This window comes from Colletotrichum chrysophilum (assembly GCF_026319265.1).
Source record: "Colletotrichum chrysophilum strain AFK26 chromosome Unknown scaffold_269, whole genome shotgun sequence".
Classification (NCBI taxonomy): Eukaryota; Fungi; Ascomycota; class Sordariomycetes; order Glomerellales; family Glomerellaceae; genus Colletotrichum; species Colletotrichum chrysophilum.
Genome location: NW_026517556.1, coordinates 25420 through 38389, shown reverse-complemented (window position 1 = coordinate 38389; position 12970 = coordinate 25420). Strand labels below are relative to the sequence as shown.

Genomic DNA, 12970 nt, shown 5'->3' with positions numbered 1-12970 from the left:
ATATAATATACCAAGCCAAATCAACCCAATATATCAAATCTGAGGGGTCAGGAATTGTTTAATTGACAGTTGGGAATAGCTTCAATTGTTTGGTATATTTGTTAGTAGGTTTGATAGATTGGCTTTGGCGGCAGCGCTGAGTCGTCGCGTTACAGCCAAGAAGATACCATTCAACATCGACAAAACCAAATGGCGGGAAGCTCTGATATCGAAAAAGGGACTTCTGGTTTCTCACCGACGGTCCCTGCTACGCGTCTTTCTGATCAGCAACCCGAATGCAATCGACAATATGCAAACCAAATACTCCCCGATGAAGATGCTGTTGAAAATCAAAGAATTGTCGACTGGAACGGGCCCGACGATCTTGATAATCCCATGAATTGGCCAGAGTCGCGTAAATGGGTGAACCTAATGGTGATGTCAATTTTGTCAATCATATCGTGAGTAATGTCTATCACCTGAGTAGTGACTAGCGCTAACGACTTGCAGGCCTCTGGTAAGTCACAAGACAGCACCGTGTTGTTCACAGCTCATTGGAGACAGGGTTCGTCAATGTTTGCGCCTGGTGTCCCGAAGTTGATGGCGGAATTTGGCAATAGCTCTCCGATGGCATCAACCTTCGTGGTCTCGATCTACTTCCTCGGATTTGCCTTTGGTCCACTTGTCATCGCTCCCCTCAGCGAGATGCACGGGCGGATGTATGTTTACCATGCGGGAAACATTGCATTCACCGCATTCAGCATTGGTGCGGCGTTGAGTGTGAACTTGGACATGCTAATGGCCTTTCGACTTCTGATGGGTGTTTCTGGATCAGTCCCTACGACCGTCGGAGTAGGAAGCGTCGTCGACGTGATGAAACCCGAGAAGCGAGGCAGGGCAATCTCCTTATGGGCAATAGGGCCTCTGTTAGGCCCTGCCCTTGGACCGATCGCAGGAGGATACCTGATCGAGGCAGCCGGTTGGCGGTGGGTCTACTGGATACTGGCCATCTTGGTAAGTGGTACTTCTACGTCGTTATGACCATCGTTGACAGAGACAGGGAGGGGCTTTTGGCGTCCTCGCACTCTTGGTCATGAGGGAGACCTACGCACCTGTTTTGCTAGAACGAAAAGCAAAGGCGATGCGAAAAACAACGGGCAACTACACTCTCCGGAGCAAACTCGACACAGAAGGCCCTTCGCGAATCAGGATGGCCCTCATTCGACCGCTCAAATTCCTGTTCCGGACACCTCTGGTCTCGACTATTGCGGTCTACGTTGGCATTGTTTACGGAATATTCTATCTCCTTGTAACCACGTTTTCGTTCGTCTACTCTTCACAGTATGGCTTTGACGAGGGAGACACCGGGCTGTCTTTTCTTCCTGCGGATCTGGGCATGATGATCGGGGTGTTAAGCTTGGGACACATACAAGACTATCTGGTGCTGCGAGCGAAGAGGAATTCGGATGACGATGGAAGATACAAACTTGAGGTCAAGCTGACACCTTGGATCACTCTCCCAGCAGGGTTGTTGATGCCCGCCGGGTTGCTACTCTACGGATGGGCAAGCCATTACAAAGTTCATTGGATTGTCCCCATGATTGGCGCCATGATGTTTGCGCTTGGTTTGACAGGAGCAACGGCAAATCTACCCCCTAACTGAGAAGCCTTGTTTGAAAGCTAACGGTTGTTCAGATGTCTCTTCAAAGTTATCAAATGGATTCGTACCCGAGATACGCGGCATCAGGTTCTGCTGCGGTCATATTGTTGCGATCCCTGATCGGAGCATTGATGCCCCTCGGAGGACTGAAGATGTACCATGCACTTGGCTTGGGATGGGGAAACAGCCTTTTGGCATTGGTTTGCTTACTTCTTGTTCCCGTACCGGTTGGACTTTATCTTTTTGGCGAAAGGATTCGGAAAAGATATGGTCCAGTTCTTTAAGGGGCGGGGGGTATTGTTGGATTGAATTACGCAGTCTGTCTTTTATCTGTCGTGGTCTCATAAACATTATAACACTTGTTTCCTCTGATCGCAATTATTAGCTCGTCATAGCCGACAAGGCAGCGCACCAGAATCCTCCAGCATGTACGACAACGCTTCTTTGCTATTCTCCCCGTATCTCTTTATGGCGTATGTGTGCTCCCGCGCGTAATTTTTCTTATACCTGCGGGCACTCATCACGCTGTAGCTCAGCTGGCCCATCTCGCCGTACGTCCACATCTGCATGAGCTGCTCGGCGGCCGGGTGGCTGCGCCGCACCTCCTCGACGACCTCGTACGCTCGGCCCAGCGTCTGCATGGCCAGATCGTATCTCTTCGCCGTGCTGTGGAGCCCGACCAGCGCGAAGAGGCATTTACACTCATCCTTGAGGCGTCCCACGTCCGCATACCCCGCGGCGGCCCGCGTGTACATCGATACTATGCGCTGGAAGTCGTTACCTCCTGCCTCCCCGAGCACCTCAAGGAGCTGACCATGTAGCCCGTGGATCCAGTTCATCGTGACGTTAAGCGCGCCCAGCCTCGTCTCCCAGTACCGCGAGGTGTACTGGACTATGTTGCTCAGGATGCCGACACGGTCTGCTGTACCGGCCGCTCTGATACGCCGCCATATCAGCGTGAGGGGGTGCCGCTCCCCAAGCACCGCGGCGTACATACCGCAGGCATACGGCACGAGGACGTCGGATACGTGCGGAGGCTGCTGGAGCACGTTGTAGCACAAGAAGTACGACAGCTCCGGGTCCGACGTCTGGACAATCCACTTGATAAAGCCATACTCGTTCTTGAGGATCGCGGCCGCGGCCTCAGTCTCACCGCGATCCAGGAGGTTGTAGACGCCGCTCATAATCCGGCACCACCTATCGAGGCGCTTGCGGCTGGCGCGCCGGCCGCGGGTGCAGAGGGCCCCGTCAACGACAGCCCACAGGCCGTCCTGAAAGACGCCGTCGAAGAAGCCTTCCAGAATGCGCAGGATCTCGTCGGCGAAGCGGAGGCCGGGCTCCGGGTCAAGCGGCTCCGGGACGGGCGAGGGCGTCCTGCAGACGACGTCGATACGAGCGACGGCCTCTAGGTCCTCCCGCAGGTCCGGTCTCTGGCTGAGATACTGGACAACACTATCCCATTGGACGACGGACTTATCGCAACTAGTGGCGGCTGACAGGCGCAGTGTGTCTTGCAGGTCAGGCCTGCGCTTGAGGTAGTGAACCACGCGGCCCCAGTCGACGTCCTGGTTGCGAATGGCGAAGCGCGTGTCTTTACCGACGGCGTTGCGGTGCCGCTTGAGCTTGAGCATGGCGAGTATCTCAGCCTCCTTGAACTTTTTGTCGAGGCCCCAGCGCTTGATCCGTGTCTTGTACATTCTCTCCCTGCGTGTTTGGTTGAAACTGTTAGCCCGCAATGTTCTCGACTCCTGTTTAATCCAGGTCGACACCCCTGGATCTCGTGTCTCCAGGGCCCGACGGCAGGCTCTTGGACGTACGTTGCGTGGAAGAAGTACTCAGTCTCCATAATCTGCCTTACTTCCTTCAACGGCCTGTTCTCGTCTTTGTACAGCCGGGTGATGACCTCTTGATGACAGGTCCAGAGCTCCTCCGTCGCGTAGATCCTGCCCTTGGCCACCACGGGCGGGGCCTGTCCGACGTCGCGATGAGCGATGTTCATGGCGATACGACGCGGTTATCCAAAGTCGATAACGTTGTTCGGATTTTCTTCTACCGCAGAGACCCAGACCCAACTGCTGCGGTGGAGACTGTAAATTGTGGGTGAAGTTCTTGATCAGGCTGAGGTTCGTTCAGGGATCGCCGGCAGCCAACACTGGTGATACCCTTTTCTGTTAACCCCTCCCTGATCTTCGCCCGCGACTGTTATTGGTTCAGAGCAAAAGGATCTTGCATGCAAGCGAGTTTCTGCGCATTGTCTACAGGCTGCAATAATTCCCGATTGGGGTGATTCGAGAGTTTTGACCAAACAAATTCTCTCAATTTACCAAGACCAGCTGTCGATGTTACGAGGAAGATGTCGTGCAAAGTATTTATCCAGGAACGAGACCAAACGAAGGCTCAATGCAATGATATATGTCTCCAGTTGATCTATCCAAAAGCGAACTTCAATCGACAAAAAAGCAAACAAACTCAAAGACTTGCGCTCCGATTTCGAAGCAATATGTTACTACGATGTAGATAGTCGTGTTCCGAAAGCTTCCTTGGCCGATATCTCAATGTAAGTGCAAAAAGGAAGGCGGCAAATACAGAAAAGGCGCCCAAAGCCGTGTAAGCTCTTCCCACAAATTCGTTGCGTCTTCCGACCGCTGAGTTTGTGGAGATGATGATCGATTTTGTTCCGTGATTCTTGTGGATCGGGAAGTCTGGTTGAGCAAATGTCAGTGGTTGCTTGGATCACAGAAACAGTCCCTGTGCCTTACGTGAAATGACTTCGATGCGGTACATTCCTCTTTCCATGGCGTCATCGTTATTGCGCATGGCAAGCTTCGCAAACCTGTTCCCGGCCGATGTTCGCATCCAAACCATGAAAGATTCATCCTCCGCCGGGTTGAACATGTTGCCAGCATGGTATCCGTTCGGAAATCGCTCGACCCATCCAGGGGGAGGAACAATTACGGTATCGTTTCCGCCGGCTTCTGCAGGTATCTGGTAGCTACTCGATCGATAGATTGCCCTGTCGATATCTTTGGCGATGCCAGTTCGGGACATATTGTATGTATGCGTCTGGTTTGAGCCGTTCGAAGAGGGCAGACGGATCGGATCGTGGAAGGTGTCGTTGAAGTACGAATTGGCAATCATTCCACAAGGAAAGATGATCTCCTCCGACCCGTCCTCTGTCTGTCGCGTCTTCAGAGGCCCACAATCAGACGATTTGATGGCGTTGATGCTGACGCTGTCGCCCATCAACTGTTTCTTGTCACGAGAGTTGACATACTCGCGGTGATTCTGATGGAAATTTGTAAGACGGTAGTAATACAGCACAGGTGGTTGCAACTCTTCAGGGAGGAAGAACTCCATGGTGCAAAGTGTGTAGTTCTTGGTGACGCGATCGAAAGTCAAAGATTTGTTCGACCGCTTCCACTGGTCCACCAGCTGTCCCGCGGAAGATGCTTTGAACTTCTTTTCCACATTATCTGGTGGCATCACCTCGAGCTCGTCGTATGATTCAATTTCGTGGCATTTCGTATAATCCAGTCGGATTTCCCGGACCTGCGACAAAGATAAGAATCATGCGAATCTCAAATTCTGGCAGATCTAGGCGCACATACCTGATCGTTTACGACAAGCCAGAAAATTCCGATGGCAAGAAAGATAATCCCAATGAAGAGAAAAATTCTGATTGATGTTTTCGGCGTGAGAATGGGCCTGGCCAGTCAGCAGGAGAACATGATGCGTGGACCAGATTCTACATACTCCCATGCCTTCATACGCTGCTGTTTAAAAGGTGTGTCCTTTGGCTTGTTTGTCTTCTCACCCGCAACTTCCTTCCCAGGTCGAAGACGCGCCATTGCAGATGTGCAGAGGTGTTTCGATGAAGAGAGGCTGTTGTTCTGAACGGGGGATAAAGCGGGTAAAGTGTGCTGAGGCTTTTAGAAATGCAATTGGCAAAGGTCTATGAGAGCAGCCACCTTCAGAGAGATGGAAGCGGTCGAGACGCTGGCGATAGGATACATCTATGCATGTTCAGGACAAATATCCCACTCATCGTCGACGTGAAGATGTTTGAGATTATCCCGTAGCTGGCTATGCTCGTGTCTCATCAATTACGGACCTCCACTGCTCAAAGCAAAGTCTCGAAAAGCAATATGATAAGAACCAAATTCAGTTTCGATCGCCCGTTAGGCGCCGCCTACGTAGAGAGGGTGAAACCTTAACCATAGGCAGCGGCGAAGCAAGGGAGAATGCAAGCTGAAAACGAGTCAGGCCAAGAGGTAAATTGAGGCAGGGGTGGATCTTCAAATGTGCAGTTGTTGCGGCATCGAATGCCGATGCCGTCTAAATCCCGTGTAAATCTAGCTTGTAGTGGCAGAAACCGCCCGAATTGTGGCAGTGTTTGACATTACGGAGGGTTACGCGCGTTTTTGCTGCGCGAAGCTGGGCATTACAATGTCCGCTAGGGATCGGCAGGGCTGAGTTCGTCTAACGCCAACCAATCGTGGTTACAGTGCCAAGAATCTCGTTATCGTTTTCTCTTTCGAAGTGCCTTTGGCCAGGGGCTGGTTCGTGCGGAGGATGCAGGGATTCGTAGTGCAACTGTATCGGAACTATTCTTCGACACGCCGCAGTATCCTTGGCTTGCGGGCCGGATAACTGAGCAATGTGTTTAACGAAGACGAAGGTAAAATTGGTTTTTGTAATTGAACATAATGAGATCGACTTTGAATCAAATTGGAAATAGCCTCCCAGGTCCTGTCATCTGAATGCTTATGCTAGCCGTCATCATTAGAACATCTTCTTCAGAGGATTCAAGTCCACCCAACGGGCGTATCATCAGGAATCTCTACTGCACATCTACGGAATCTTCCCAATTCGACAGTCTTCAACCGGCAGTCTCATTCTCCCAGTCCAAAACTTGCGACTCTGCTAGCCTTGAGCTTACAGGCCCTCCATAGAGAAGACCACAACAATGCTGCAAAACAAGAAGGGCTGGTCCATTAGTTCGCTTTTCCAACGGCGTCCATTACCTCCTTCTGCAAATGGTCGTCATATCCCCATTGGGCTAAGTCACCGACAGCCCCTACAAGACGAGCGTCGCCGAAAACCATACATATCCAATGCTATCAAGACGTCAAAGTACAATGTCTTCGACTTCCTACCACGGCAATTGTTATACCAATTCTCACGCTTGGCCAACGCCTATATGTTGGTGATCTCAATACTACAGGTGATTCCTGGCTTCAGCACCACCGGCAGATTCACTACCCTTATTCCCTTGCTCATTTTCCTCTCCCTCATCATCGCCAAAGAAGGCTACTACGACTGGAAGAGACATCGACAGGACGTGGCCGAGAACAACCGGGACGCTGTGGTTCTTCGAGATGCTGCGTCAGGTGCGAAGGGGTCGCTACCAATGGGTGCGCAGTACTACGGCGGCTCCAACGCGACTGGGTTGCAATGGATGCGGTCGGCATGGAGAGATATCAAAGTCGGGGACGTCATTATGCTCTCCAGAGATGACGACGTCCCAGCTGACATCGTGCTCCTTCATGCGGATGGCGAGAACGGGTTTGCCTACGTGGATACGATGGCTCTCGACGGCGAAACGAGCCTGAAGGCGAAACAGCGACCATCGACGCTACCCGACTGCAGCACCATCGAAGGCATCGCAACATGTCCAGCGCACCTGACTACCGAGGATCCCAATGCAGACCTGTACCGATTCGATAGCAAGCTGACAGTCGATGATCTCACTCGCCCCTTGACGATCAACGAAGTCATTTACCGCGGCAGCACGATTCGGAATACCTCTTGTGCTGTTGGGATTGTCATCAATACCGGCGAGGAGTGCAAGATCAGGATGAATGCCAACAAGTCGACGAAGCCGAAGCGGCCAGCGTTAGAGAGCATGACCAACAAGATTGTGGTTTTCCTCATGATGTACGTGCTACTCAGTTCGGCTATTGCGACTGTGGCGTATGTTGTCTGGAAGGACAAGCAAGAGCGGTTTGCATGGTACCTCGAGAACACGTCAATCCCGTTCCTCGACATTTTTGCTGGCTTCATCATCATGTTCAACAACGTGATCCCATTGTCTCTCTACGTGGGCCTCGAGGCTATCAAGCTCGGCCAGATGAATCTCATTGGTAATGATCTGGATATGTACCATAAGGAGACGGATACTACCGCTGGCGTCAACAACACCAATAACTTGGACGACCTTGGTCAGATCAGCTACGTTTTGAGCGACAAGACAGGCACTCTGACTGACAACATCATGAAGCTACGGCGCATCAATATCGCTGGCACGAGCTGGCTGCATCGGATGGACCTTGCAGCAGACTCAGACGAGTTTGGAGACCAAGCAGCGGATCTTACAACCGACGATATGCTGGAGTACATCCGAGCACGACCGAACTCTCCATTTGCCACCAAGGCTATGCGCTACATTCTTGCGATGGCGCTATGTCATACATGTTTGCCTGAGAGGAAGGAAGATGGAGAGATGGACTTTCAGGCCTCTTCTCCGGATGAACTTGCTCTAGTCAGAGGTGCGCGAGATCTGGGATTCATCGTCACGCAACGCTCATCGCAGTCGGTCACTGTACAGATGCCCCACGTAGACGGTAGCTCTTCTCAAACCATCTACGAGATCTTGGACGTTATCGAGTTCAGCAGCAAGCGGAAGAGGATGTCCATCGTTGTTCGCTGCCCTGACGGCAGATTATGGCTCATTTGCAAAGGCGCCGACAGCATCATCTTGCCTCGTCTTCGATCTGCTCCGTCGGACATGACAGGAGCCCCTAGCAGCAACGAGGATGGTTTCAAGGGGGCGCGAACCATCTCTGCTCGTTGGAGCACACATAAGACACCTCAATTTGAAGAGACTATCGCCGAGTTGGGGGATATGGACGATCGCTCGGAGTACAGTCAGCCAACAGCAAACAACGAAGACTCGTGGATTCGTCTTCAGCCTCAGCCGCTCCGCGCCAATGCGACGAGGTCCACAGCGGGACAACAATCTCGGTTTCAATTTTTGGAGAACCCTCAATTACTAGATGACGCTCAAAACATTCGTCAATGCTTTGCACGAATTGACGAGTATGCCACGGAGGGTCTGAGGACGCTCATCTACGCCGGCAGATTCCTGGAGCCAGCAGAATACCACAACTGGAAGCAGCGCTATCTTGAGGCAGAGACTAGTCTCGAGGATAGGCAGCAGCGTATCGAGGATGTGAGCGATCTGCTCGAGCAGTCTTTTGACCTTGTTGGCGCATCAGCTGTTGAGGACAAGTTGCAGAAGGGCGTTCCCGAGACCATCGAGAAATTGCGCCAGGCGAGGATCAAGATTTGGATGCTCACCGGCGACAAGCGAGAAACCGCAATCAACATCGCACACTCCACGCGTATCTGTGGCCCGGATACATCCCTTTTCGTCATCGACGTGAAGGAAGGTGATCTGCAACTGCAGCTGACAGGCATCACAGATGCAGTTCAGTATCGCCTGGGACCGTCGTATTCTGATCCTTCGCGTGCGCACGCAGCGGTGGTCATTGATGGAGAGACTCTGACTTGCATTGAAGAGCCCTCTGCAGTCAGTCTTCGCAATCTCTTCATCTCTCTCATGACCATGGTTGACTCGGTCATCTGTTGTCGCGCTTCTCCTGCCCAGAAGGCTTTACTTGTCAACACAATTCGCAAAGGCCCACCGAGCGAGGCTTCCGGAATTTTTTCTTGGCTCAAACGGGGACCCAAGAAGCCCTTGACACTTGCGATCGGCGACGGAGCCAACGATCTGGCCATGATCTCCGCAGCCAACGTCGGAGTTGGCATTTCCGGTCGCGAGGGACAGCAAGCGGCCCGGGTTGCCGATTTTAGCATCTCTCAGTTCCGATATCTTTCCAAGTTGATGTTGGTTCACGGTCGATGGAACTATTACCGCACGACCCGCTTCATCCTTGCGACGTTTTGGAAAGAGACATTCATCTACTTCCCCCAGGCCCTGTTTCAGGAGCAGACGGGGGCAACGGGAACCAGTCTTTACGAACCAGGAAGTCTCACATTCGTCAGCTTCTTCACGGCAGTGTGCATTCTCGTCCTCGGAACTTGGGAGCAGGACCTCAAGTCACGGACTTTGGCGACGATTCCGGAATTGTTCAGATATGGACAGAATGGTGAGGGGCTGAACATGGCGGTGTATCTAGGATGGGTTGGCAACGCCCTCATCGCTGGCCTCGTTGTCTACGCCGGTTGTTGGGCTGGATATACCGATTCAGAGATGATTGATGACGACGGCCTCTACGCGCAAGGTCTTTTAACTTTCATTGCTTGTGTCGTTTGGATCAACATCAAGCTTTTGTAAGTCACGTTGAAGCAGACAAGGTGAACGTCTTGACTAACGCCTTCAAGAATCGTCGAGCTACATCACAAGACGCAGATTGCCTTCTGGGCCATTTTCGGCAGCGTTGCTGGAGTGTGGGTCTATGCTCTTATCACTGCCGTCGCCTCCGGTCCCAGCTCAGGTCCATACTCCATTCGAGGCGGCTTGCTTCTTCTTTTCGGTCGTGATCCAGCTTGGTGGTTCACCTTACTGCTGGTGCTGGGGGGATTAAGCATAATGGAAATGGCCACTCAAGCTCTAAAACAGAGTCATGTCTTGCGGGCCTGGCTGTCTCGGTGCTGGTCTTCAGAACACAACACGGAAAAGAAAGGGGGAGGAGTTCGCGAGGGTTTCAAAGACTGGGAGCCACGTTTGTGGCAGGAGATGGAGAAGGAACCGGGTGTGATGAGTGTCCTTGCCCAGCTGCGTCGGCAGGAGCTCGTTGAGTAGCAGCCTTTTTTGTGAACACTGGGCTTTTAGCCTTCACTGTTAGATCTTGAATGAATGTGTCTGTTCTGACAATCGATACTTTCGAAACGTTGAAACTTGGGAGTTCATAGTTTCAATAACAATCTCAGCACGTATGATCACAGTCGTTGCGGCTTTCGAGAAACTCAGGAGTCGGTTTTGAAAACGACGTTCCCCGCCAAGTCCGCTTCCTCTTAGTCTGGCATGCATTTGAGATCTACCCGACCGATTTGAGACACTTCTCAGTACACCCACCGGCCTTACCCGACGGCACCTTTGAGTGAGTGGGTCTCCACATGCTCAAGGGAGGCTTTGGGGCTTGCGGGTGGGTTCGACCTCCCGGAGCCAACGGGTGGCAAGGGGCGACTAAGGCAGGCCGGAATGCGGAGGGACGGCTACACAATGATCAAGTTCTGGGACCGTACTGGCGTCGAGTGGCTTTGGAGTCCACATATGCCACCTGTAGCCGAGCAGTTGAGATTCTTGCTTGGAATTCATCGGCCGCAAATTTCAGAGGGCCTGGGTAGGAGGAATCTTAGACGTGAATAATGAAAGGTGGGGCTGCCCCCCTTAAAACTGACGATACTTTCATGCGTCTGGGTACTAAGTATTAACAATATTCGAATTCGATGCTCGTAAGACTTCAACGGTGCCCAACCCCATGGTGCTACGAATACTCCAGCGACCTCTTCATTAGGACGGGTGATTGATCCGCACCACCGACCTATTCCTTATTCTCTATTCATCATAGGACATCCCGACGCATTGCCCGACGCTCCAACATGAAGGTCGCTGAGCTCCTTGGCGGTCATCTTCACCTCTGCGGCAATAGCCTCGTCGAACCTGGTCTCAGGATCGACCGTCTTGCCGATGGGATCTTTCCTCACAACGCCGTTGGGCGCAATTTGTTGAAACATCTGCAAGGAATCGAACTGGGTGTCTACCGCCTGGAGCCGAAGCTTCTCGTCCACGCGCGCAATCGTGACACCCTGGATGTCGATGGGTCCTCCGTGCGCCTTTGCGGTCACCTTTTCTCCTTTGCTAAACGAAATCGTCAGAAAATGAACTCAAATGAGAAATGGTGGATGCATACTTATTGAAACCCACGTAGTCGTTCTTCATGACGCCCCAATGGCGCCACTTGAAGGCAACAACAGGCGGACCGCTGTACACCTCGAGCACTTCCCAAGCGAAAGTAGGCATCATCCGCTTGAAGGTCTTGTGGCTGGACGCGAAGTCTGAGTAGTCGGGGCTGTAGTACTCATTGGGCGAGATGACGGCGTTGTAGGTGCCGACCTTGAGCATGTGCTCGCCTGACTGCGCTGCTCCGCCGTTGACTGAGAATGTGTACTTCTCGTGGTCGACAGTCCTCCAGTCCTGAAGTCTTGTCTTGAAGGACGCTTCAACCTCCCAGTTCTTAACCAGGTTCTCGACCAGCTCCGGCAAGCTGCCAGCAGCGTGGTTCATCTTCTTGCCTAGCCACACAATTAGCTTCCACCGTTCGCGTTTGAAAGCGCAAAGACACAATCTTGCCTTCTCTCCAGACCCTCCGTGTCTTTGTGTAATCTGGCGCTCTGCCATATCGCCACTGGACGCCCTCGTCGCCAAACACAGCGTTGGGGGAGGTGACATAGTCCGGGAGGGCAGGTGATGCCGCGGCCTCAGCCTTACGGTCTTTGGGGGTTTCCACGATAACCATGGCGGCGAACTGGTTCGAACGAAGAAAAGAATCCGGACGAGGGGCGGAATGAGGCGTTGTCGCCTAGTTATGGTCTCTGGCTTCCGGTAATTGGGGCGGAAAGTCGCTGTGCCACGAGGGGGTGAAATTGTCTTAGATACGCGTGGGAGAAGAGAGACAACGGTGATACAAGTATTCCCGCAGTTGTCAAATCTCTAGCGGTGGCGCTGCTTCCTCACGGCCGTTCCGTCTCCGTCTGAAACGTAAAACGCGGCGGGAGACTGCGTCCCAAGAATCCTATAGCAACGTTCGGTCCTGCAGGAAAGCAAAATCTCCTGCACGAAATGGCGAGCCGAAGTCCGAGCTCCGGGAACACAACTACCTTTTCTTCTTTCGCCAGGCGCAGAACGCACGTGTGTATTGTGTGTGTGTCTGTGGTCGGCAGAACAGGCCTGGACCAGCTGAAGTACCAAAGCGACAAAGGCTATGTGACACGAGGTGGCCACCCGGGAGCAACAAGTTCAGATTCTGCACTTTAATTTGCTGGAAGGGGTCCCGACAAGCGAATCCTGGCTCATCTGACTTGGTCAGCAAATTGATTGATTCAGATATCCCGAAGACATGGTAGGGGGAGAATGGAAACGTGCATGTTACCAGATCCGGCGTGATGTTCGATCCTTGCGCAACCTGAGTTGAGCGAGAGAGAATTTTGTAAACAGAGGGGAAGAGAGATTTCAAGAGAAGACAGTTGCCCGGTCAGACTGGAGGGGTGAAACTGAGGAGCAAAGTCTATTATCTCATAAACGCA

At 52.4% G+C, this 12970-nt stretch overlaps 4 protein-coding genes across 4 annotated transcripts; 1 reads left to right on the top strand and 3 right to left on the bottom strand.

The window, feature by feature from the left end:
* Positions 1-2028: 2028 nt before the first annotated feature.
* On the bottom strand, positions 2029-3638 carry COL26b_013933 (uncharacterized protein; the record flags this gene model as incomplete). Its single annotated transcript, XM_053186517.1, has 2 exons — positions 2029-3343; positions 3457-3638. The coding sequence occupies 2 exons, from the start codon at positions 3636-3638 to the stop codon at positions 2029-2031; spliced, it is 1497 nt and encodes a 498-aa protein (XP_053029546.1).
* A 734-nt stretch (positions 3639-4372) lies between these two features.
* COL26b_013932 (uncharacterized protein) lies at positions 4373-5487 on the bottom strand (the record flags this gene model as incomplete). The annotated part of the gene is made up of 3 exons (XM_053186516.1): positions 4373-5188; positions 5248-5314; positions 5393-5487. 3 exons carry the CDS (start codon positions 5485-5487, stop codon positions 4373-4375), a joined length of 978 nt encoding a protein of 325 aa, XP_053029545.1.
* A 1118-nt stretch (positions 5488-6605) lies between these two features.
* COL26b_013931 (uncharacterized protein) lies at positions 6606-9998 on the top strand (the record flags this gene model as incomplete). The annotated part of the gene is made up of 1 exon (XM_053186515.1): positions 6606-9998. One exon carries the CDS (start codon positions 6606-6608, stop codon positions 9996-9998), a length of 3393 nt encoding a protein of 1130 aa, XP_053029544.1.
* Positions 9999-11215: 1217 nt separating this feature from the next.
* COL26b_013930 (uncharacterized protein) lies at positions 11216-12183 on the bottom strand (the record flags this gene model as incomplete). The annotated part of the gene is made up of 3 exons (XM_053186514.1): positions 11216-11525; positions 11578-11959; positions 12156-12183. 3 exons carry the CDS (start codon positions 12181-12183, stop codon positions 11216-11218), a joined length of 720 nt encoding a protein of 239 aa, XP_053029543.1.
* Positions 12184-12970: the final 787 nt, after the last annotated feature.